General features: G+C 46.8%; 1 protein-coding gene across 1 annotated transcript in view; it reads left to right on the top strand.

Annotated features, from left to right (window-relative positions):
* Positions 1–2,109: 2,109 nt before the first annotated feature.
* TNFAIP8L3 (TNF alpha induced protein 8 like 3) overlaps positions 2,110–25,610 on the top strand; it is a 37,570-nt gene continuing 14,069 nt past the window's right edge. The window contains exon 1 of the mRNA XM_046010330.1: positions 2,110–2,368. Coding sequence (XP_045866286.1) covers positions 2,317–2,368 — 52 coding nt within the window. The 5' untranslated portion in view covers positions 2,110–2,316. The remainder of the gene's footprint in view (positions 2,369–25,610) is intronic.

Here is a 25,610-nt window from a genome sequence, read left to right as displayed (position 1 = left end):
ATGCAAAGCTATGGGGCATAACTAACTGGGTGCCTCAGTTAGTTAAACAAATCTCTTGATTTTGGCTCAGGTCAAACCTTTGGCAAGATCCTGGGCTCCAACCCTGACTGGAGCTCTCCAGTCAAAGCAGAAAGCAGACTCTGCTTGGGATTCTCTCTCCCTCTCCCTCAGCCCATCCCCCCCCCTCCCCTGCGGCACACAATATAATTAATTAATTTTTAAATCTTAAAAAAAAGGAATGCAAAGCTATGATGGCAAACTCTTTAAAGGATACCAGCTATTTATTTTTTGAGTATCAACTTTTACACAACTGTCACTGTTACTCTTTTCATTAAAAATGTGATTTAAAAATATTTTTTCTAAATGGGATCCATTAGATCTAAGAAGTAATGTTCTTCCCACTTATCAAACATTAACTGTGTGTCAGGCATTGAGTAATAGCTTCCACAGTCATTATTTCATTTACTCCCTTAACAACCGTCCTATGAAGGAGATGCCAACATATGAGGAAACTGAGAGATTAAGCCATTTGCCCAAGATCACACGGCTAGAATGGGAATCTTTTGACTATTCCACAGAAACCCATCCAAATTTTGTCAACTAAAGCCTATGAGTTCGGCCACCAAGAAAATGTTTTCTGAGGACGCAAACTAGAACCGTACTTGCATTCTATGAAGCCCATACCTTCACTAAAAGAGGCAGTCAATCAGGCAGCCAAAAGGCCAAACTGACTTGTTACACTCCACCCTACCAGCTGGGAGCAGGTCTGGACATCAGACAAGCCTGATTTCAAGTCGCAGCTCACTCACTCACTGGACATGCGACCACAAGAAAATTATTTGCTCTCCCTGATATTCAGTTTCCACATGTATAAAATGGAAACAGCAATATAGGTCGGAGTCTATGAAAATACCAACTTCCAGCTCTTTTTGAACCCCCCAAAAAGCATCTGCACGTGGTTCAACCCAAACTCTTCAGTAGGTCGCTGTACAGATTAAACAAAACCACACAGGAAACAATTAAATGGCACTTCTACGTAGACTGTGTCCTCCCGACTTCATTTCGTTCTCGTCAATATAGTCTGCATTTTCGGTGGCACTTTATAAACACAGAGACTGGCCTGAAGTTACGTAAGTGCTGGGAGTTGATAATTCAGGAGACAGTACGACTGCACGGATGGTCGAGAATTAACAACCAGCGATCTCCCGATCTTCTGAGGCCTTACAGCTCCTGCTCAGGGCGTCCCCCCACCCCCACCGGTCCCCGTCATTTTGTCTCTTAATTACTAAGTAAATTCACAAATACCTCTTTCTACAAAGTGAAAGAGTAGGGGCTTCGGAGCATGTGGAGCACTCCTCGTTAACACGAGGTTTGAAAATCCCATTCTCCGCCCGAGTCCAGGGCGCCAAGGGGCGGGGCCGGGGCGAGCAGGGTGTGTCCGCGGCGCGCGACCGCCGCGAGTTAGGCCCCCAGCTCGCGCCCCCAGCTGGGCCGCGCGGCGCTTCGCCGCCCGCCCGCCCTGCCCACGCGGGCAGGAATCGCAGCCGGAGCGAGCGTACCTGCCGAATGCTGTTCCCTTGCTCGCCAGGTGCCAGGCCCTGCTCTCGGCTCCTCACGTGCATTATCTTATTTACTCCCCCACAACATTCCCGGCAAAAGGTAACTGTCATTTCCTCATCTGCCAAGTGAGGAAACACCTCAGGGAGGTTGAGTTTCTTGCCCAAGGTCCCGGAGCGGTGGACTCGGATTCCAGCCAGGGCAGCCCCGGGACTTCCACACGGAACCCGTTTTTTGTTTGTTTCCCTTACGGGGTAGAGGCGCTTCGCCTCAAAAGCCAAACAACTTGGCCATCCGCAAGCGACCGCGCTCGGTCTCGCCGACCGGCACGACCTCACCGCTCGCCTCAAGTCCAGGGCTCCGGGCGCGGGCGCGGGGCGCGGGTAGGAGGAGCGGCACCGCCCCCAGGGTATTTAAGTCCCGTCTGGAGCCCAAGGGGCCGGTCGCTCCCGCTCCTCCCAGCTCGCGCCTCCCCTCCCCCTCCCCGCTCTCTCCCCGTGCGCCCCCACCCTCCGCCCGGCGCTCGCCTGGCGCGCGGGCAACGGCCGGCGGGGCGCGGGGAGCGGGGCGCAGGCGGCGCTCGCCTCTGCGGAGCCGCCCCCCGGCCGCCGCCGCGCATTGCCCAGCCCGCGCCGCCAGCGCTGCAGCCGCCCGGCTGCCCGTCCCGAGTGCGCCGCGGTCGCCGGAGTCCGGACGCCGGCCCCGTGCAGCCCCGCAGACGGGCGAGCGGCTGTGGACGTCCGACCAACAGCCCACAGCATGGATTCGGATTCCGGCGAGCAGAGCGAGGGCGAGCCCGTGACCGCCGCAGGTACAGAGGGGCCGCGGCAGCCCAGCCGAGAGGGCCCGGGCCGGGAGGAGGGGAGGCTGGGGCAGGAAATCGCGAGTATTTCTCGGAGCTGCCGGGCGGGAGGCCGATCCCTTCCAGGCCAGGACCGGGGATTGCTCCGCTCCGTGAGTTTGCTGTGAGGCTTTCCACTGCACTTGGGCGCGCGGGAGGGAGAAGAGGTGCATCTGCGGGTGGCTCTCCGCGTAGCTGCGTCCTGCGGCGGGCTCGGGTCGCCCGGGCTGGGTGGGGGTAGGGAAGGGTTCGGGAAATCAGCGTTCTGTAGTTTGCTGCAGCGAGGGTTGCAACACATCTGCCCTTTGAAATAACTTTCTGTGCGGCGACCCTGTCCTCGAACCCTGGCGCCAGGGACGCTGCGGGACAGGTGACCCGGTCCGAAGGCGTGACAGGGGACTCCGGGAAGGAAAGGACCCGCGGGTGGACGGGCAGGGGTCAAACCACAGCTAGTGGCTGCGGTTCCCTAGGCTGCTACACGAGCGGAGCAGAGGGGCTCGCCCATCGCTGCCCCGCAGAGGCAGAGGAGGTCCCAGCGGAGGAGTCCGGGAACACAGCCACGGCTGGGGGGAGGGGGGTGCTGCGGGGGCGTAGACGCGGGAGTCGGGCTTCGCCTTTAAGAGGCGCCGCCGGCTTTTCACAATCGATAGTTATCGAAGTAATGGGTGGATGCTTGCTTTGGAAAAAATGAATATCCTCCCCCGCCTCTCCCTGATACTGAGCAACAGGAGGAAGCCACCCACAGCCTTGGGTCGACTTACCGCTGGGTTCTGCCCACCTTCACCGGTCCGCTCCACCTGCCGCCCACGGGTCCACGCACGGTAGCACTGATCGCCCAGCCCACCTGTCCCCAGCTCCCGGCACCCTCTGGGGCCCTGAAGGCTAACCGCGGCCGGCAGGCAGACTTGTGACCTTAGAGTTGACCCTCCTGTTACAGACCTGAGGTCCTAGACTAGTCCCCACTCTTCCCTATGTCAGACCAGCATCCTAAGAGTGGGGACCAAGTGCCAGGAGGCACTCTCAGCCCAGGCGTGGGTGAAGGAAAGGCAAGCTCAGGAACCAGGCAGGACAGCGCCAGGCACTGTGCCAAAGGCATCTTCACAGTATCTAGCTAGGTGGTTATTAGTTCCATTTTACAGAAGCCCAGAGAAGCTAAGTAGCTTGCCCACGTCTCATAGCAGGGAGTAGCCAAGGGCAGAGTGATTCCCTATCCACTACATGGTACCCCTCCGCCTCTCACAAGGTGGCTGTGGTCAACGCCTTTGGGTGGGTGGAAGAGATGAGGCCGGTCAAGAGGCAGGGTGGCATTACCAAGATGCCTGTGTTGAGGATTCCTCTGTGTGTGTGTGTGTGTGTGTTTGAGTGTATGTGTAAGGGTTACCTCCTTTGTGCAGGTAGGTGTGGATATAACTAATTGACCTGAGCCCTTTGCCTACTTGTATATTTCTGTGGCTAGGAAGCACCAAGATTTTGTGTCATGGGGGACTTGTGGATCTCCTCGCATCTATTTAAAGTTCCAGTGGGTGTTTATCTAAGTGTATCTGGAAAGATGGGGTAGGGTTGGGGGCTGCTGACCTTGACACTTTACTGTCTCAAAATCCCAGGAACTAACATGCTGTCCTCACCCCACCTTCAGGTCTCTTACGCAGGTTGATGTTTCAAGGAGAGGAGAAGGAAGCTTAGAGAAAGAAGAGGGAGGAGAAGAAGGGGGAGGAGACAATCCAGAGGAGGAGTTGGTGCTTTGGTAAAAGGGGAAGGAAGGAGTTCTCAAGTCCTGTTTCTTCTCTGCCAAGCCTTCCCAGCCCCAGATGGGTGCGTGTCTGTGTCAGGCCCCTGCGCTAACAGCAGACCTTACCACTGAGGTCAGATGGGTCCCATGAAGAATAGGGCAGCCAACTCTATGAGCTGTCACCATGTGTTTGTGTCTTGCTGTTTCTTACAGTCATTTCTTCTCTGTGCACGAATCTCTCAAGCTGAACATTTAATTGAATATCACAAGCCATTCTGCTAAATGGCATTCCATCTCATTATTCTTAGTCTGAAACTATTTTTCGTGACAAAGCTTCAGAACTAGATGCTAATTCATTGCCTTGCTGTAGTTGCATCCTGTCAAATGGAAACCCTTGTTGCAACTTCAGATACAGGTTAAATGAAGCTATCCTTAGGGGTTGACCTTTGTCTCCATAAGGAATGAGACCATCTGTGGACCTGTATCTGTGCAAGCTGGGTGCCTTTGTAACTGGGGACAACAGAGAAGTGGGACTTCTTGGAGTATTCATTGTGTGTGTGTCTGTGTGAACCTAAGTGTTGGGGAGTTAAGATGTGAGGACTGTTTCCTCCTGAGTGGCCTTCCCTTTTAGAACTTGGAAAAAAAAAAAAAAAAAGCCCTGCCATGAGATGTACCCTATTAAGGTCAAGAGCCTGTATTCTTGGAATCAGAAGGACCTAGGTTTCATGCTCTACCTGTTGGGCAAGTATCTTAACTTTTCCAAACCCGTTTCTCCCTCTGTAGAATGGAGATAACAGTAGTACCACAAAGAGGTTGTGAGGATTAAATAAAATACCACATGAAAAGTGTTCCCAGTAATCTTTCAGTACATGGTAGCTGCTATGTTGATTATCACCTGACAGGATTATTTATTGTAAGAATACTGCTAAATAATGTACGCCAGTGCTTTATAAAATGTAGATCAGTAGACATGTGTAACACATATTATTGTCATTATTATCATATTAATGTAATTGCCTGAGAAGGTTTGTATGAATTTCACTCTCTCATTCTCTCTGGGGTGAGTGTGTGTGTGTGTGTGTGTGTGTGTGTGTGTGTGTGTATGTTTATGTTTGCTAGTTGGTTTGGAGGAGGTTATCTTTAATTTACCTCTTCTATCCTCCTCATCTTCCAGCTCAAGGTGTGAAGATGGAGACATTCAGAACTATTACCTTCACCATCCCCCTTTCCTCTAACTCTGGGTGAAGTAACACAAAGCAGAGAAGCCCTTACCCAACCCACCGGCTAACTTGGAGATAGTCATTTTCATGCCACTTCAAATGAAACAAGAGGAGGTAACCCTTCCAACCAGTGAACTGTTTTCCTTCAAGGTAGCAGGAGGCCCAGGAAGTCCTCATCCTTCCCCTTCCATTTTTACCCATCTCAGTCACCTTCCCAGTTACAAATTGGCAGAAGAGTAAGAAAGTCTCCGAGGACCACCTACTCTTGACCCCTTTCAAGAGACGTTTCCAAAGATCTCCCCAGTGCCTGTGGTGCCCTCATCGAGCAGGACAACACTGTGCATAGTGGGTGAAGGGGGGAGATGAGATTTGTCTCCAGCTGTACTTTCTGTTTTTCAGGAAGCACAGGATGAGGCTTCTGTATCATTCTGCTGCCTGAAACTCTACTCTGCCTTTCTATCGTTTGGGGTTCTTTCTATGATTAGGAAAGAAGCAGGGTTTATGGAACACTGGATTCATTCCAGAGACCCAACTTGGCAGTCTGTCATTTGGCAAACCCCCGATCCATCTCTCAGAAATTTTAGCACTTGGTATATTAACTCGACAGTGATTAAGAATCTTTCCTAAGAAGCAACAAGCAAGTAAACGTTAGCAGTGTCAGCTTTTTCTCTTTTAGGCCCGTAAAACAAAGACAGTCTATCCAGCTGAGGGCAAACAGGCTCCTTCCACTCACAGCTAGGTGGTCCGGGACCGTCAAGTGCTGGGGTTTCTTCACAACCCGGGCAGGTGCAACAGAAAAGCATTTCCAAGCAGTGGAGTCAAGATATGGTAGGGGAGCTTCAAGACAGTAAAGGAAATTGGAAGACAGCAGGCCTCTAACCCTGCCTTTGCTATCCTTCTCATTGCCTAGGTCCTCAGTCTGGTCCTTGTAAACAAAGTAGCAAGGTGGATCAGGCAGGTAGGGTTTAAGTAGGTAGGATTCTGTAGGTGGCTAAGAAGAGGAAAGGTGTTCCAGAAGTCAGACACCACTTGAGCAAAGGCCCAGATAAGCAGGGAGGTGACTGGGTGGAGAGCATATACTAGGGAGTACTGGGAAATAAAAGTATTGGAGTGATAGGGCCACATAGAAAAGGGTTCTTAGTAACTAGGCCTGATGGGGCCAGAAGGGACCCTGATGAGCTGATCGTTATGCAGAGACAGGACTGACTGAGAGCTGGGTTTGCAGGAGCTGCATCCAACAGACACGGAGTGCAGGACTGCCTAGGCTTGGAGCACCGGTGACCAGGGGTGGCCGCAGTATCAGGGCAAGTGGCAGCGCTCAGGCGAAGCAGAAGAGGGAGGATGCAAGTGTCATTTCTGAGAAGCAAGCAACAGAGGCTGCTGACAGACTGTATAAAAGCAGTGAAAGGAGAGGGAGAGTGGAAGGAGACTGGCATGCTGAGTCGGGGTGAGGGCCGGGAAATACAGAAGACGGACTCCCCGACCCATGCTTCCCAGCTGCCCCCCTTCTTTCTATCAGGCACTTAGCGGTGGTGTTTTGCTTACAGGCACTTGTCCGCTGTGAACAGTAGACCATGCTAGAGCACTAGCTTCAGGGGATTATGAGGTTTGGCAGTTTGTTGATTCTCATTGTTGGGTTCCTGGTGGAGACTGTTGGGTAACCCTTGTTGACTGACAGATTGACAGTGGATGGGCTGGCCAGCCTGGGACGGAGACCATCTGAGGATGAGGTACCATGTGCCTGTTAGTCACTGTCTTGAGTCTTGTTCCTGTTTGTGGACATTTCCAGGGACCTCTGCCTTGTTCACACACTGTCTGTAACTGCTTTATGGGTCAGGACCTTGTCTTGTGCTTCAGGTTCCTGAGATTTTATGGGCATAATAAATGAATGTGCATCTTGAGGAGCCTCCTGGGAACTCTGCACTGAGAGACCAGACAGCCAGAAACCTTTCCTATGCAGTGGAACTGCCAAAGCTTGCCTTCAGTGTTTTAAGATTTCTTGTGCTATCTGGAACCCGGTGTTGGGAAGTATGGGGAAGGCAGAGAGGTAAGGACACTATCCATTCTGTCTTCCAGGGCTTAAGATCAGATGGGGAGACAGGACACATATAGCAATGGCCATGGCCTGCACCAGTGCTTGAAGACTCCTGACCCCTTGCCCTGGTATTGTACCCAGCCAAATCTCTGTTGTCTTAATAACAGCCACTTCCCATTGTGTGCTTTAGGGTTATTCTGGTACATTCTCATCTCTTGTCCTGGATTGTTAGCTCCCTAAGGGCAAGGATGGGGTCATTTTCACCTGTATCACCTCCCACTAACACCTTGAATCCTGAACACACTGGTAGGTTTCTGGCTGACTGGCTGGCTGGCTGGCTGTGTGCCTGCATGGATAAGTGAAGACAGGCACAGCACAGGGATACTGGAGGTTCAGTTCCAGACCACTGCAATAAAGCAAATATTGCAATAAAGGTAGACCAGGGAATTTTTAGGTTCCCCAATGCATATGAAAGTCACATTTACACTGTAACATAGTCTCTTAAGTGTGCAATTGCATGATATCTTTAAAAAAAACAATTTAAATACCTGAATTTTAAAATCCTTTATTGCTCAGGCACCTGGATGGCTCAGTCAGGTAAGCATCTGACTCTTGATTTCAGCTCAGGTCATGATCTAAGGGTGAGATGGAACCCCACGTGGAGCCTGCTTAAGATTCTCTCTTTATGGGGCGCCTGAGTGGCTCAGTGGGTTAAGCCTCTGCCTTTGGCTCAGGTCATGATCTCAGGGTCCTTGGATCAAGCCCCTATCAGGCTCTGTGCTCAGTAGGGAGCCTGCTTCCCCCTGGCTCTCTGCCTACTTGTGATCTCTCTGTCAAATAAATAAATAAAATTAAAAAAAAAAAAGATTCTCTCCTTGTCCCACCCCCCCACCTCTTTCTCTCTCAAAAAAAAATTTTTTTTAATATTTTACTGCTAAAAAATACCATTATCTGAGCTCTCAGTGAGCTATTATAATCACTGATCACAGATCGCCATAATGAATGTTAATAATAATTTAAAAATTTGAAATATTGTAAAAATTACCAGGATGTGTCACATCTTTATGTCACACTTCATGAGACATAAAGTGAACAAATGCTGTTGGGAAAATGACACTGCTAGACTTACTCCACCAAGGTTGCCATAAACCTTCAGTTCAGGGGGAAAAAATCTGCAAAGCTCATTAAGCCAAGTACAACAAAATGGGGTATACCTGTATGTGTATGGATGGATGAATGGATGGATGGATGGATGGATGCTGTTGTAGGCTGTTTCCCCAGGAAGTGGACTCTGTGATTGACGTTGGCATGCACTGGTTTATTTGGGGAAGGAAAGGGAAGGGGAGGGACACTGGATTAGGCAGAGTGAGAAGCTGAGCTCCAATGCACACTCAATAATAGCCTCTAGCTCTGGAGCTAGAACAGCCCTTCAGAACTGTTCTTAGTCAGGGTGAGGGGCCAGGCCTTCATGTCCCCTTAAGGGGACAAGGTTGGTCATTAGATGGAGGTCATCCCAAGGAACAGGGTGCGAGCTTGGGTGAAGCTGTCCCCGCCCACTGAGAGCTATCTACAGGCCCCCAGAGGCTTGTAGCATGCTTGGCCCTTCATTCTCCAGGAGGAACCTGGGCAGGACATTGCGATATCCCCCGCAGGTGGTCCCCAGAATTCTTCAGGAGCATTTCATTAGAAAGGGCAGCCCTCTCTACCAGCAAAGCTCAGGGGATAGTCATTGAGCTGTAAATTTTACCTAGACCTCCCTAAATCCTAGATGGATTTATTTGTCAGGAAAATTTAGATTGCCAGATGAAATTAGCCATTCCAGACCTCATAGCTCTGCACCCAGTTGTTCAATCCATTCAATCCAAGAGGTATTGGCTGATCACCTGTTTCATGTTCAGAGTGGCACAGGGTGCTATGGTCACATAGAGAAATAGAATTCGGTGGGACCCTACCCTCTAGAAATTTGCAGCTGTGTTGAGGAGAGAAAACACCCACCCAAAACTGAATCTGCAAGACGGAGGCATCACCAAAAAATGCTGTAGAATCTGGAGCAAGAGGCATTGTGGTCTGGAATTCTGGTGGTGAGCTTCATGGAGGAAATGGGCCTTGAGGGTAGCCTTGAAGGAGTGAAAAATTTAGATGGGGGTAGAAAAAAGAGAAGGTGGCAAGGCTGGGAGCCTGTGAGGAGCTTGGCCTGACCCAGTAGGGATCTTCTTAGAGGATCAGCAGCAGAAAGTTGTCGTACTTAAAAAGTAAAATTGGGGGGCGGCTGGGTGGCTCAGTGGATTAAGCCTCTGCCTTCGGCTCAGGTCATGATCTCAGAGTCCTGGGATGGAGCACTGCATCAGGCTCTCTGCTCAGCGGGGAGCCTGCTTTCACCTCTTTCTCTTACTGCCTCTCTGCCTACTTGTGATCTCTCTCTCTCTCTCTGTGTCAAATAAATAAAATCTTTTTTTTTAAAAAAGTAAAATTGGGTGTCATAGTGGTACTTGTAGCCAACGTGTAAGTTTCTAGAGCTGGAACAAGAATATGTGTGAGTGTGTAAACATAAAGCCCTATTTCCTATGCTATTTTTTTTTCTTTAAAAATGTGGCACGTGTTTTTTAATTTGTCAGCAAAACCAAATTATAGTCACACTTTCCATTAGCACTCTCCACTAACTGGTTCCTTTTCCTCCAGAGTTACCATTGGCTCCCACTTGAATTCACATGCAGATCTCTATAAAGACACTATATACATAATTTGGTTTTGTTTTTTTCAGTCACTTGGCTTGCAGCTCTTCATGTAAAATGCCTGTGTAGGTGGGTGTTTGGGCTGTATTCTGGACAAGTATAGAAATAAAGGATAGAGAAAATTTTAAAAAACAAATTTTAAAAAACAAATTTTCTCTAACAACCCGATCTAAGAAAACGTATAAGGAGAGTGAGTACCCTTGTCCCCCATATATATTAAGGCATGCCAAAAAAATCTATTACTTTTTTGTACATCAGAGATGAGTTTGTTTGTTTTTAGGCAGTTGCATGGTCCGAATTCTGATGCTGCTTTCGAACAGTCTTCACGTTCATATTGGCTTGCCTAAACATCATTGCCTGGGAATAAATTCGAGCCTGTTCATGGAAAATCTCCTAGTGTGCAGACTATAAAAATGGAAAGCTTGGTGGCACAGAAAGTGCTAGACACACCCTAATAGAAACCAGTATTTTGTAACTCGGTTCTCCAGAAAAAAAAGACATTTTGGTGGTGTCCAAAATACTGGTTTAAACTGTTGAAAAACCTCAGGAGCAGCCACTGTCTTGTAGGTTCTCTTCTCAAAAGTAAAATATGCTTTCTGTGAAACTGTTCTAACGGTGCAAGGAAACATTTTGGTGATACGTAGTTTTATGGAGATTCCTAATTGATATTTTTATAGTGGAGGCGTCCTATTTCACGCAAGGGAGGAAGTTCTGTCACGGGCTGTTCTGCTGAGCACGCATGTCCAGCAGGTCTGATTTGGGGCCTGTGGGTTGTGCTGGGAAAGTCAACAGAGATTTTGGTGTAGAACGTGGGAGGGAGATGATGGGGCCTTCTGCAGGGCAGGCCTCAACAGCGACTCTGTCTACCTGTGCCAGTGTGCTTCCTTGGTTTCCTTAGGATAACACTGACACAGTGAGGGAAGACTGGGGTTGGGGTTATAGAGGAAAGGGCATGGGGTTTAAGAAGTTGTGGCAAATATCTAACAAGATGAGAAGCTGTGAGGATGCTCTTTGCCAGCCAGAGTCCAGTCCCAGAGGGCTAGTCCTAAATGTAAAATAATAGTGATGTTTTGAATTTTACTCATTTATTTCATGTTAACTAAGCACATATAATGTATTCAAATCTGGACTGATTATTTATGTGATATTTAACCCTTATACCAGCCTTCTAGGATATGTACTAGAAATAGCCTCATTTTATAAACTGGGAAACTGAGGCACAGAGAGGTTAAATAACTTGCTCAGGAATGTGCATCTTGTCAGTGGATATGAAGTCAGGGGAACTCCAAAAACAGTGCTCTTGTACAAGGTAGATTAGGTAGTTAAGTTGTTGGATGCCACCAGGCTCGTTTGTATCCCCCTTCAGCTCCCATGGGGCCCAGAATCCTGACTGTTAGGTTTCTTCATGAGGCTCCTTCTGGTAGGACATGCCATCTCCAGAAGGCCCTGTGTTAAGCACGAGACATCACCTGCATTAGCCCAGTAGCACATTGGCAATGACTGGCTGGCCCAGATTCCTGTTCTAGAGTTGGTGAAGGGTGGTTTGGCAGGGAGGATGGAGAGAGGGGCACCAACCTCCTACCGGGGAGAGAAGGTTGTAGAAGGACTCTGAAGCCATGCACATCTCCAGACCATGGGACATGGTGGGTGGTGAATGTAGCAAACAACGAAGACAAGAGAAGGACTGGAAAGCAAAGTCAGGAGAGATGCTGAAGACAGACAAACATTCCTTTTATCAGAGTGTACTTAAGCTTGCTGGGTCCTCAGGCATTTTTTTCCACTCCAGCATTAAGTCATCCCAGATAAAGAATTCTGAGGGCATGATGACCCATTGGATTCGAGGATGAGCAGAAACCCAAGGGTGAGCCTGCCTCACAGTGAAGAGAAGTTGAGATTCAGAGCTTGATTACTGGGGTTTGGGTGTTCCTGCAGTCTCTTACTTGCTGCTTTTTAGTAACATTAGTTTCTGACCAAAGGAATGCAAGCTCATGGTAGAATGTGTGTAAAAAACAGTACAAAGAAGGAAATTAAATTGAGCCCTAAGAATAGATGTGCTTTTCCGAAGCCAAAAAACAATCCTGAAAAAATGCAAGGGAACTTTCTTTGGGGAGGGAGCAGTCTTTTTAAGAGAACAAGAGCCCCCACAACGCAATGTTTTCTTGGGGACAGAAGCCTCTGGTTATGCTGCCAGGCAGTGTCAGAACCAGAGCTGGAGGCCAGATCTTCTGGCTCTTCTGTCCTTCCCAAAATCATACATAATTTTTAGAAAAGGATCAGAGTTATTCTGGATGTTGTGATATCAAAGGGACCCTGCTCTGTGTCCTCCCAACACCTTGTCCTGTGTTCTTGCCACCCCTTCCGCACCAGGCACGTCTGTCCAGACTCAGGCCACCACAGACCCACACCAGGCCTTACCCCTCTGCCTCGCCCCTCCTCCCCTTAGTCAGAAGGGCCCTACACAGAGCCCTCAGAAGATTATTCACAGTTTTTAATAGCCAAAACACGTTTACTGGGTTTTATAGATGTCCAGTGACAATTACAAAGGTTAATCTACTTTTGAGTTTAATAGTTACTGGTTTCAGGGATAGATTTATTGACTTCTAGTTCTCCAGTTATGATTTTTATCTGTGTTTAGATTGACTGTTTTTGTAAGGAAACAGGGAAATTTGTTCATCTGTGTTAACCTCTCTACCCTTAGGATTTAAGGGTATTCATATTGAATGATTCAGTCTCAGTGAAACAAGGCAGGCAGAGTTCAGTTAAAACAGAGTCAACTTTAAGAGAGCCCAGAGCAGGATCTAATGGGAATTCAACAATAATATCTTGGCTTTTTTTTTTTCCTTTCGAATTCTCCGACCATATGTAATCCCGGTTTTCCCAGACCCTTCTTCCATTGCTCCTCCTGTGTCCATCATTAATACTTTTTTCCTACACATGTCTCTTCAGGCTGAGCCCTCAGCCTGGTCTTTTCTGACAATATACTTTCATTTGGGAGAGACTATTCATTCTAAAGGTGCAAGGCCAAAAATTCCCAAAGCTGCAGTCTCGCCCAGTCCTCTCTCCCAAAAAATCCTGCCTTTCAGGGCATCTGGGCCTCTCCTCCTCACTGGCCAGGAGGCCCCTCATCTCAGCACCTCCACACCCAGACCATTACCTCTCCCTCAGCTTTCCCCCGGTTTTCTGTGGCCTCCTTAGCCACTAAGTTATTTGGAGTGAAACAACAGTAAAGGCAGAAGAACAATGAAATACCCTGTACACTTGATCCACAGCAAAACCAGGACATGGATAAAGCAGGCATTATTATTCTCAGTTTACAGATGAAGATACAGAATCAGAGATTACTCCAAATCACAAAACAGGTGCTGAATTTTCACTATTAAAAACTGCACCACCACCCCCACCAAAATGAGGGCAGCAGCAAACCTACGTATCCAACCTAAAAAACAACATTCAGTCAAATAGCTACTGAACGATTAAATACATAACAACATTTCCACACGACAGAAAATTCTTAAGAAAAATCTGGGGGGCGCCTAGGTGGCTCAGTGGGTTAAAGCTTCTGCCTTCGGCTCAGGTCATGATCTCAGGGTCTTGGGATTGAGCCCTTCATCGGGCTCTCTGCTCAGCAGGAAGCCTGCTTCCCCCTCTCTCTCTGCCTGCCTCTCTGCCTACTTGTGATCTCTGTCTTTTAAATAAATAAATAAAATCTTAAAAAAAAAAGGAAAATTAATTTGAAGAACATATAGTAGTATAAGGAAGAGTTTGCAATATAATGCATAATGAAAGCTTGATAATCTGTGATCTCACTTGTGCTCCATACGTGCATATGCACACATATTATATGTACATATATTTACTTATACACACACACGCCCCTATACATACATATACATACACTCGTTTTTATAGAGAAGGGGGAAGAGTCTCCTTCACACTCATTTATACACATAAACTTTTTTTTAACTTTTTAATTCTGGAACAGAATTAACCATTCTATATGATGAGTTTATGGGTAATTATAATTTCCTTCTTTGTACTCTTCTTCCAGATATTTCACAGTGAGTATATAACTTTTAGCAGGACATCTTAATTTAAAAGCATCAAGTGAGATCTGGTGGCCTAGTCCACTGCTCATCCTGTGGGCTTTTTTTTTTTTTAAAGATTTTATTTATTTATTTGGCAGAGAGAGAAAGATCACAAGTAGGCAGAGAGGTAGGCAGAGGCAGAGGGAGAAGCAGGCTCCCTGCGGAGCAAGAAGCCTGATATGGGACTCAATCCCAGGACGCTAGGATCATGACCTGAGCCGAAGGCAGCCGCTTAACCAACTGAGCCACCCAGGCGTCCCTCCTGTGGGCTTTCTTTTAGTTTTGTCCCAGTTCCCTCCATCTTATTCCTTGAAAGCAGTTCTTCCCTCACTTCCCTGTGATCTTCTTTCCCCTCAAACAAGTCCTCCCTGAGTCTCTCTCAGGGCTTCTTCTGGTAGGAGGCATGCTCCAGGTTTCTCAGCCCTCTTCCTGCTCACCCACTGCCCGGGCTGTGGCCCTCCACTCTCCCTGGTGCCTCCCCCGCATCATTCTGTCCCATCTGGGGCCACCTGGCCTAGGCTTCATGGGCCCTCGTGACATGAAGAGGAAGTGTGGGCCGTCAGAGTAGGTAATGAATAGGTAATGAGCTCATAGATTTGGGGTTCAGAGTCCAGCACGGGGTACCAGAGCCTCTCAAGCCAAATGCAATGCTGGAATGAGCTTGCTGACTCAGCCATCTTGGCCCCTGAATGTGGCCTCGCTGACGCTAGCTGACTGTCATTGTATGCAGCTGGCATGACATTTCTCTGTCCCTGACCTCTATCCCAAATATGAATGACTATGACTTTACACTTTTTCATTTACACATTGATTTTGTGTCTTTATTACTTTTTAAAAAGTAGGGTGAAAAAAGAGGGGTGAGCATTTAAAATCCTATTATAGAAGGATTATTGGCTTTTAGGAGGTACTGGTCTACTGCCACCATTGGTCTGCCATTCTAAAACAAAATTATTATTGAGGAGCTGTATGATATTAAATATCATGTGTATCTGTTTGTGTGTGTGTGTGTGTGTGTGTGTGTGTGTTTCTAATGGAATTAGAAATTTAATTGAGGATTTCTCATGCAGAGGGTTTCTTGGAGCCGAAAATAACAGACATCGTGGCCCCAGTGTTCTTTACTGCCTCCCTATGTCCACCTTATTCTGCTCTAGCTAACCAAATAGGGGTAGCCCAGTCAAGAAGCTTATAGGAAACAGAAGTGCTAACCATTTCAATTCACCTTTATCAGAATTTTTAACCTAGGATTTTGTCTATCTTTACTTTCTTGGTTTATGATATACAAAATGATTATTTTTATCTCTTTTCGGATATAAAAATATATATTGACTATGTTCACCCTCCAAGAAAACTTCATCCTCCCATTTAAAAAAAAAAAAAGTCATTTAATTTTCCCTTGGAAAGCAAAGTCAGTTCTTTATTAAGCAGCCATATCTCCTTCTTATCAATTGCAAGGGAGTGAATATGACCACTGTGCTTTTTAAAAGAGAGATCAGGGAATAGGAAAGGCAGAATAGTCAAGATAGGAGTGAGTTCTTAGAGAAAGTAGGCATTTATGCCAATAATGGATGATACATCCTAATACCAGCATTTGTAGTAAGCACCCAGGAATTATCTCCAGAAAGCTGTCACCAAATACCCCCACCCCAGGCTTTCCTTCACCCCAGGAGGGAGGTCAGTGATGAACTGAGGCATGGGTGGGATGAAGATGTCTGGTTCCAAACATCCTTGGATTTTGTTTGTTTCCTTTTTTGTTAAGAAAAAAAAATCACATAAAAATAATTCTGCCAAATTGTCATAACCCAATGAGAGAAACTGGAGTCTAAGTAAAGTCTGAAGATAGTTGATAATTAAGGTGTCAAGATTATCTTAAGGCAGTCTGGAGGCAGGCAAGAATGAAGAGCAGCTGGTCAGGACATCAGGAAGTCAGGTCACATGGCAGGGAGGCAGAGCGGCAGGGGGCGCAAGAAGGGCCACGCTCTTGAGTCACTAGGCCTGCAGCGGTCCTGCCTTTCATGGTTGCCCAGCCTTCTGGGACCTCTTCACCTGGAGGATAGTACCTCTTAAAGAGTCCAACACTGAGAAAAGCTGGCTCCCCAGCAGCAGCCTCATGACCTCTTACCTCCTTCCAGAAGCAAGTCTCACTCCTGACCTGTCCCCTTCTGTCCTGTTTCCCTGGCCCCAGATCGCTGTCTCATCCTTAATGCTCCCCTTCCCTGCAGCCTTTCCCACCCAGGTGCATCTCTCTATTTCCTCTCCCTGAACCCCCCACTCACCTCACAAGCCCTCCTAGGCATTAGAGGAATGAAGGCAGAGGAAATTCTGAGTCTGAGACGTGCGGCCATGACTGGTCATGAAACAAAGATCTTAAAGCTTCCAGAGAGAATAACCAGGCCCTTTTACCAATGGACTAGCTTTCCAACTAGCAGCACCAAGAGCTAAATAACAGTGGTACAATGCCTTTGAATTCTCAAAGCAAAGGATTTCCCAGATAGAGTTCTGAACCCCATCAAACCATCAGTCGAGTGTGTAGATGGAATAAAGTCATCATAAGACACATTAGGTGTCCAGAACATTACCCTACCACATTCCCTTCCTTAGGGAGCTGCTAGATCAGGAGTCAGCCAGCTGAGGCCCCCAGGCCCCGTCCGGCCTGCCATCTGTTTTTGGATGGCCCATGGGCACTTTTACTTTTTCTTTAATGGCTACGTTTAAATGGTTCTATAAGTACCCAGATATATTTTGTCTTTTGGCCCTTTGTTGTCGGGCTCTTTCAGGTAGTTTGCTGATGCCTGTGCTGCACAATGTGTTCCACTGAAACGGGGTGTAAGTTAAGAAAGAGGAAGCCATGAGACGGACACAGGAGAGAAGGGAAGAAGGATGGAAGGAGCACCAGGGTGGGGGCCTAGCGGGGGCTTAAGAGGGAGAGGTGCCCAGATTTGGACCAGTGCACCAAGAGTGCCCCAACAAGTCTCCAAGAAAGAAAATTAAAGTAAAAGATGAGTTGATGTGTCTGAGCCCATTGAGAACATTGTATTGTGCTAGGAACTTTGGGAGTAAATTAGTGCTAGGTAGATAGAAAACTAACAAGAAAAACAAGGCAGTATTTAACTCCTGAGAAAATAAGATGAATAAAAAAGGAAATGCAGTCATGGAAGCTATAGAGCATACATGAGTCACCTACGAATGGTATCCAAGTCACAGTGATGTAAATCACTGAAGTCTGATTTAACCAAATATTATAAACCAGAATTAAATGGGAAAGTGGAAGGAGAAATGAATGGGGGAGAGCTAATTTCTTGGCTTCCATAATAGGAAGTTAAAAGCACAGTGGAGGACTAACAGTATAAGCATGTAATTTATGTCTTTATGTAAATATAAAGAGGTAATTATTAGTTGAAATAGCTAAAAGAGTTTAAAGTGTTTTTCCATGAAAAGCCAGCATCCAAAGTGGGCCAGAAGATGCTGCATTTTGGATAAGCCCTAGAGTGACCAGACTTTTAAAATAATGTACCCATATCACTTTGAAAATAGATTTCTAAAATAATAAAAAGGAAGCATGACTGGTGAGCTGGAGGAGTGATGTCCTGGCAAGCATGCCCAGGTGGGAAAGAGGCTCAGTGGGGGTGACCTCAGGCCCCTGGTTGGAGGAGACAGGCTTCAGTGTCCTGGGGCCACACTGGTTCTGATTATTGTTATCTCTCCTGACATAAGTGTGAAGACATTTCAATAAAATGTCAAGACTTATAGCCATTTGCTCACGCAATGAATGTTCTCTGCGTTTCATCCCTGGCTGGAGCCATGGGATAAATACATCATGATGCCTGCCGTCCAGCCGCTCACAGACAGACGGCACATGACGTGACTCATCCAGCTGGCGTGTGATGGCTCTGCACTGGGCCGAGTAGACTAGAGGGAAATGTGGTGGCAGGGATGCGTGCTCAGAGGTCAGAAGTCCTTCTGTGGAGCCTGGAAGGTCAGATAGGAATCGGGAGGAAGGGGGTGAGGGAGGCACCCATGTCACCAGGGAGCAAGATGTGCAGAGGCACAGAGAGGACCTGGGAGTGATCAAGCCTGGTACTGGGAGACCTGGGTGTGGCCGGCAGTCAGGAACTCAGAGTCTGAAGAAATGAAGCTGGAGAGGGGAACAGAACATAGATGCTTGGCCCAGCAAGGTAGCATGCCATGATAGAGCCTGTTCTTGTCTCCCCCCCTCCCCCAACGACATTGCTTCCTGACTTGTCACTACTGGTTTTTTGAGGTTTAAATTTATTTGAGCCCCTACGTTGTGTCAGAGACACAACTGTGGATACAGCAGGGCAGGTCCCTGCTTCTGCAGTTTGCAGTGGACAAACCAGTGATATCAGGCAGGAGGTCCTTAAATAGGCCCTGTGTTGGGGGTGGGGGGTTCTGGATAGAACGACTGTTCAAGGGAGGGGTGTAAGGAAGAGCAACACAACATGTTTGCATTCAGGTAGAAGCTGCATAGAGTAAAGCATGTGGGGCTGGGGCAAGGATGAACCACTTTCTCTTTGGGCAGAAAGGTGGTATGACAGGGAAGTGAGACCTGGCAGGATGAGCTGGCCCTGAGGGTTTGGGCAGAGCTCCCATTGGCAGCTATGTCAGCACAGGGCGGCCTTCTGGGGCTGGCAGTCTGTGGCTTGGTCTGTGGGAGCTGAGGCCAGCACAGGGACAGGCCTCGGGGAGAGTCTGCCGACCGCCTGTTCTGTGGTGACCACAAGCTGTGGTCTGATGGAGGAGGCAAGGACCCCAGGAAATTTATGGAGGGGACATTCTGGAGGGAAGCCACAGAAAAGGAAAGCTGGAGTCTCCAACATCAGTGCCCTGGGTTTTTCAAGGAGAGAAAAAGGAGGCATTGCATTGCTGAATTGGGCAGTTGCAGAGCAGAGCGAGAGCTCGGTGGATGATGGAGAATCTGTGAGAGAAAGGAGCCTGAGAATCCATCCTATGGGCATCTGCTCATATGTCATGTATGCTCGGTGCTGTTCTTCTATGGACTTAAAAACTCCATTTCTGATTCTGAAGAAGTTAATATAAAATTAGCAGAATCATCTCGTCCAGCTCCCCTATTTAACAGACCAAGAAACCAGGAAGGTGAAGGCTTGGGCCCATGATACACAGTGAGCACAATGGGAGCAGTGGGGCAGCCTGGGGTCGGCCTCGGTCCTCCACGCCCTGCTGTCTGCACAGTGACTGAGAACAGGGACAGGGGAGCAACTCCGTGGCCACAGCTCTGTATCCTGACCTCACAGGACAGCCATTGTCAGCATCTGGGGGTGACCACACCAGATGACTTGATTTGAAATGGTAAAACAAATCATTTAGAGACATCTTCTGCCATGGGACAAGTATGGAGAAAGTTTAATTTAGAAAGGAAGCCTCAAAGAAAGACACATTTGTGTGTAACTTCCAGGAACACGAGTTCTCCACAACTTGTTTTGTTCCTGAGTGATGTGAGTGGGACGCTCTTGGCTGACAGCGGTTCTGTCTGAAGAGGGGTCCCAGCCGAGTGCAGGAGTCCAACCTTGGAGACTTTGCAGGTGAATGAGAGACCTGCCGTTTCACCTCCCCTCTGCAAACTCCATTCCCTGAAATGGCCTTTCCCCTGGACCAGAAATGACCATGGCCCCAGTGGATATCCCAAATGTGGTCTGACTTATGTCTTAGATCTCAAATCCATGGACAAAAAAACAAAAACAAAAAAGCAAAAAAAAACAAAACAAAACAACAACAAAAAAACCACAATTACTACAGAATATATGTAAGGGTTATTATTAATGATATATTACATGTGCCCCTTTCCTGTTGTTCCGCTTTCAAATTGACTGAAATCCAAATATGTCATTGTACAAAATTTATATTTCATTAAAAAAAAAGTAGAACATTGAGCAAGGCACGGTACTGTCTGCCAAATCTTCTCGCATCTAGAAGTACCTTCTGGTTTCTTCTCCCTCATGTGTTCTGACCTCTCTAGTACAGCTACTGTTTATTTATTTTCTTTTTTAAAAATTTTTTATTTTTTAACAAACATATAATGTACTATTAGCCCCAGGGGTACAGGTCTGTGAATCTCCAGGTTTACACACTTCACAGCACTCACCATAGCACATACCCTCCCCAATGTTCATAACCCCACCCCCCTCTTATTTATTTTCTTTAAACTCACTAAGCTGTGTTAATCTAATCACAGCACCTTCCAAGAGCCTCATTCCTTTAGGCTTACCTGCCCACTATCTCGGGCCATTATTTTATTTTTTTTCCAGTATAGACTGGAATGCATTCCATCTTATTGCCTGATTTTTTTTAAGGTTTTAGGTTTTATATCTACACTCCAAATTTAAAGAATTCCAAAGGCTGACATTTTTATTACATCAGTCTGTTCACTAATTTCACATATTACCAAGTTGGCATCCTCCCATGACTCTGAATGCGGCATCCTACTGGTGTCCTTGTTAACAGTCTGCTGGCCTGAGCCTGGGTTTTCAGCGCCTGCCATGGAGAACAGTGTGGGAGCCGCCGGCAGAGAGGGGATCACCCAGAGAGACAGATGTGGCCCATGTTATTGTGATCCCCAGCAGCTCCTGGGTGTTAAAATATCGAGTGAGCGTGAAGGGATGTGAATGGGAAGGCTCTGGGGGTGGCAGGAGGGTGGGGGTGCTGCCATGGAGAGAGAGCTCCTGCTGGAGTGGAACACGGAGGGTGTGGTGGGCAGCACAGCTGGTGCCCCAGGGGATGCCGCCGCGCGCAGGGGTGCAGACGGGCAGGACCCAGCTGGGCCGCGCAGGTGACTTTCTGGGAAAGGCAGGGCATGAACTTGTGCTGAGTTCAGAATGTTCAGTAGGTACGCCATGCCTCCACACACCGTGCCAGCATGGATCCTGAACAGATAGAATCCGGGCCTCAAAGAATGAGAAGGAGCACTCTACATCGTTCAATCGGTTATTTGTTTACAGACATTTATTGAACAACTTGTATGTGGCAAATGCTGCCGTCGTTGGGAGGATACACAAGTCCTCTGAGCATCAGTCCTGGAATAACTCAGTGCCAATCACAGTGCAGCACTGGAAAAGGACCACACTGGATATGGGTGCGAGCATGGGTGCAAGGGCCCCCCTTCCTGGAAGGACGTGAGTGCTGGAGAACAAACCTTCGCTGCCCCTCTGCTGCCTGGGCAGGGATCCATGGGACTCCATGGATGTGATGGGCACAGAAGACCAGGGCAGCTGGGGTCAGGGCACTAGCCCCAGAGGAAGCCCACTGAATTTCTGGTGCTGCTTGACTGTCAACTGCCTGTCTTCAGCCATCTGGGCTAGGGCAGAGCCATCCATGTGAAGGGATGAGCTGCCCTTTGGCGTCTGATTTCAGCGCGTCCTCTAACATCCAACAAGCAGGCATCTGAGGGGATGAGACGGACAGAACCAGGGGTTCTGTGGGAGGCACTCCTCCTCAGTGTCTCCTGCCACCTCCTGGCTTAGGAAGGGGCAGTAGAAGGGACTCCTGAATGTGCAGGTGGACACCTTTGGACACCCTTTCCCCCCTCACACACCTGCTGCTGGGTATTTGTTACTTTCTGTAGATTAGAATATAGGGTTCTTTGATCATGTGTCTGTGGATATGAAAGTGTGTATGCCTAGGAGAGTGTTTGGTAGAATATACACATGGGGACTGTGACGCATGGAGGGGTTATGGGAGACTCATTTTCTTCCTTTAGTGTATGCATCTTTTCTGACTTTTCTCAATACTCATTAATCATTTTTTGTAATAAAATTGTTAAAGAAAATATTTTGAGAAATATTTTATTTGAAAATAGAACAAGGAGAACAGTATTGAAAATTATACCTGTGGATGGTGTTTATTGCTTTATTCCTGAGAGTGACCCATCATTCACAGCAGCTACCTATTTTGTGGGTGCTCTAGGGAAAGAAAAGAAAAATCTAGAGAGCTTAAGATAACTGTTAAAAAAAATCGTAAGTATGTGTTGATTTTAGGGGATTATTGCTCTTCTACACATGAATAAACATTAAAGAAATTGATTCTCCACTCATCCCCAGTCTCAAAGCACAACACTTGTCACAAGCGGCTTTATGGGTGAGTTTTACTAAACCTTTAAAAAAACAAGGAGGCTACACAATCCATTTCATGAGGCTAGTTTACTTGAACATCAAAATCAGACAGGGACTGTACTAGGAGAAAGTTATAGTTCAATCTCACCTTTGAGCATAGTTGCAAAATGCTGAATGAATACAATACTTACTATGGAATTCCTCAGTATATTATATGCGTGTATGTTACATACATACTTATACACTATACTATATATAATGTACATATGTAATATGCATTATGATGAAGGGGTTTTATTGTGGGAGGCAATGATGATTTAAATCAGAAAGTCATTTAAAAACTGGTTAGATTCACATATTAAAAGGGATAAACCATATGGGGATCTCAATAGGAACAAAGGAAGTGTTTGATAAAATTAGATACACATTTCTACCTTCAAACAAAGCCTTACTAGGAAAACCGGAGCAGATGGAGGATTCTTCCACTTGGTAAGTGGTATCCATAAAAAAAAACCCATAGCAGAGATCATATGTGGCCAGGGTCGGGGTGGGGAGGATTTTAGAGGCAATCATGGTAGTTGAGAACAAGACAGGGATGCCAAATAGCACCCTTATGATTCAGCATTACACTGGAAGCCCCCAACAGTGCAACAAGGCAAGAAGAAGAAATGGGAGGTAGAAGAAACTCATTTTGTGTTGGCAATGTAGTTGTCCATATAAAAAAATCTGAGAGATGCTACCGAAAATCAATTAGAATTAATTACAGAACTCAGCAAAATTTCTCAATTAGAGATAAATATACAGGAATCAGTTGGATTCCTACATATCACCAACAACCATTTAGAAACTATAATAGAAAAAGATTATACGTGATGTAGCAACCAAAACCGTATGATACCCAGAAGTAAATCTGACAAAAGATATGCGAGAGTTTCACGGGAATGACTCTTAAAGCATTATCAAAGGACACAGATCTGACAAATGGAGAGATAGATCATACTAATGGATGGGAGGCTTGATAGCATAAAGATCCCTGTTTGCTCTAGATTAATACAGCATGTTCATGGCATTTGGTCCAAAGATCCTTAAATTCATGTGGGAGAGTAAAGGCAAGAACAGTCAGGACAATTTTCTTTTAAGATTTTATTTATTTATTTATTTGAGAGAAAGATAATAACAGAAATAGAGCGCAAGCAGGGAGGAGGGAGAAGCAAGTTGCCCACTGAGCAGGGAGCCCATGCGGGGCTCGATCCCAGAATCCTGGGATCATGAACTGAGCCAAAGGTAGAAGCTTAACCGACAGAGCCACCGAGGTACCCCAGTCAAGACAATTTCTAGGAAGAATAAAATGGTGGGGGGATAGGCTTCCCTGCAGCCTATCAAGATTTATTATGAGTTCCAATAGTGAATACGGTGTGGTGCTGGTACTAAAATAGTTTAGTAGAACACAGTACAAGACACAGACCTGTTATAATTTTGAAATTTGGTAAGAAAAAGGTGGCCCAATGGGTGAGTGGGACAAGGATGAACTATTTGATAAACGGAATAAATTGTGAGGAGACAAAGGTACCTCATGCAGAATGCACGAATAAATGCCAAATGGATTAACGACCTGCGGGTGGGAAGCAAAACCTTTAAACTTCTGGAAGATATATGAGATACACTTCCCACCTCATGGCAGGAAAGGATTTCTTAAAACAGATACAAAACCCACTAACAATAGAGGAAAACATTGATAAATTGTACTGTGTTAAAAATTTTAACTTCTGTATGACTAAAGACACCACAAATAAAGTGAAAAGGTAATGCTACAGACTGGAAGGAGATGGTTGCAACTCATGTGACCAGCAGATGATTAGAGTCCATAGCATACTAAAAGCTCCTGCAAGGGAGCCTGGGTGGCTCTGTCGGATGACTGTCCCATCTGCCTTTGGCTCAGGTCATGATCTCAGCGTCCTGGGACTGAGTCCCATGTCAGCCTCCCAACTCAGCCAGGAGTCTGCTTGTCCCTCTCTCTCTGCTCCTCCCCCTGCTTGTGCTTGCTTTCTCTGTCTCTCAAATAAATAAATAAATCTTTTTTTAAAAAAAAGAAAAGAAAAGAAAAAGGAGCCCCTACAAATTAGCCAGAAAAAAACAAACAATCCAGTGCGCGGGGGGCGGGTGGGGGGACTGGGAGGGTAAGGCAGGAGTTAGTAAATTCTACAAATCGGCAATTCACAGAAGAAGGACCTGAATGCTCAATATACACAAAAATACGTTGAATTCCCCTAGCAGAGAAAGATATATTACAACAAGCTACTACTTTGTACCTATCAGATTGGCAGGAAATTAAAAGGTGGGCTGTTTGAAGTGCTGATGAGGAAATGAAATTGCAGGCACCCCTCGGCTGCTGCTGAGAGTGAAAATTAGTGCTGTCTGCTGCGAAGCAACCGGCAGCCTCGGGCCCAGGAGCCGGCGGTCGCCTCCTAGATGTAGAGCCCAGGAGACTGACGTGTGTGCACAGAGAGACAGGTCTGTGGACGTCTTTGCTCGCAGAAAGGGGAAAGAACTGAATCATCCATCACCAGGAAACATGGGGACATCGTATAGTCACATAAGCAACTCCATGCCTGAATACGATAAATCTTGAAAGCACGATCGTGATCGAAGAGTTGCAGAAAAATGTGTGTGGTCTGACATCCTTATCTGAAGTTTTAAAACACTCTAAACGACATACTGGTGATACATGCTTTCTCAGGAGGCAAAACTATAAAAATGAGGAGACAGATACATCAGCTTCTGAAACACAGATCTGGGGAGATATAAAGGGAAAGAGGGAGCTGAAAACAAGGAGGGCATTTTCCTTAGCTCTGTCTCCCAGGACAAAATACTGAGATTTGTCACACCTGGGCAGGGGCCAAATGACTAGAGTTTTTCAGATTATCTTCCATTCTGTCTATGTATTTGCTATGTGTCATGGTTTTTAAAACATTAATTTTTCTGAGGGCGAAAAAGAACCCATTTCCATTTTTCAAGTGGGCAGTAATTCAAAGCACATTTAAACTAATTGATCTTTGTCACTCGAGAATAGCAGTTTAGCGTGGCGGGGTGAAGCACGGGACTCTGGGGCCGGCTTCCGGGTGTGAACCCAGCTTTGCTGCTCCCTGAATGGTGGCTTCACATGAGCTATTTAATTTCCCTGCTGTGGGTGCCTGGGAAGGAAGACATAGAATGCCATTGCTGCTGCTGATGATGATGGTGATGATGATTGGCATGTGCTCATAGAGTTGTCGCAAGGGTGTGATGAGGTCGTGTGCATTAAACACTTACGGAAGTGGGCTCTCTTATCAT

The sequence above is a fragment of the Meles meles genome, chromosome 6 (assembly GCF_922984935.1).
Source record: "Meles meles chromosome 6, mMelMel3.1 paternal haplotype, whole genome shotgun sequence".
NCBI classification, from domain to species: domain Eukaryota; kingdom Metazoa; phylum Chordata; class Mammalia; order Carnivora; family Mustelidae; genus Meles; species Meles meles.
The sequence above is the reverse complement of the archived record's forward strand: the minus strand, read 5'-3'. Positions and strand labels throughout refer to the sequence as shown.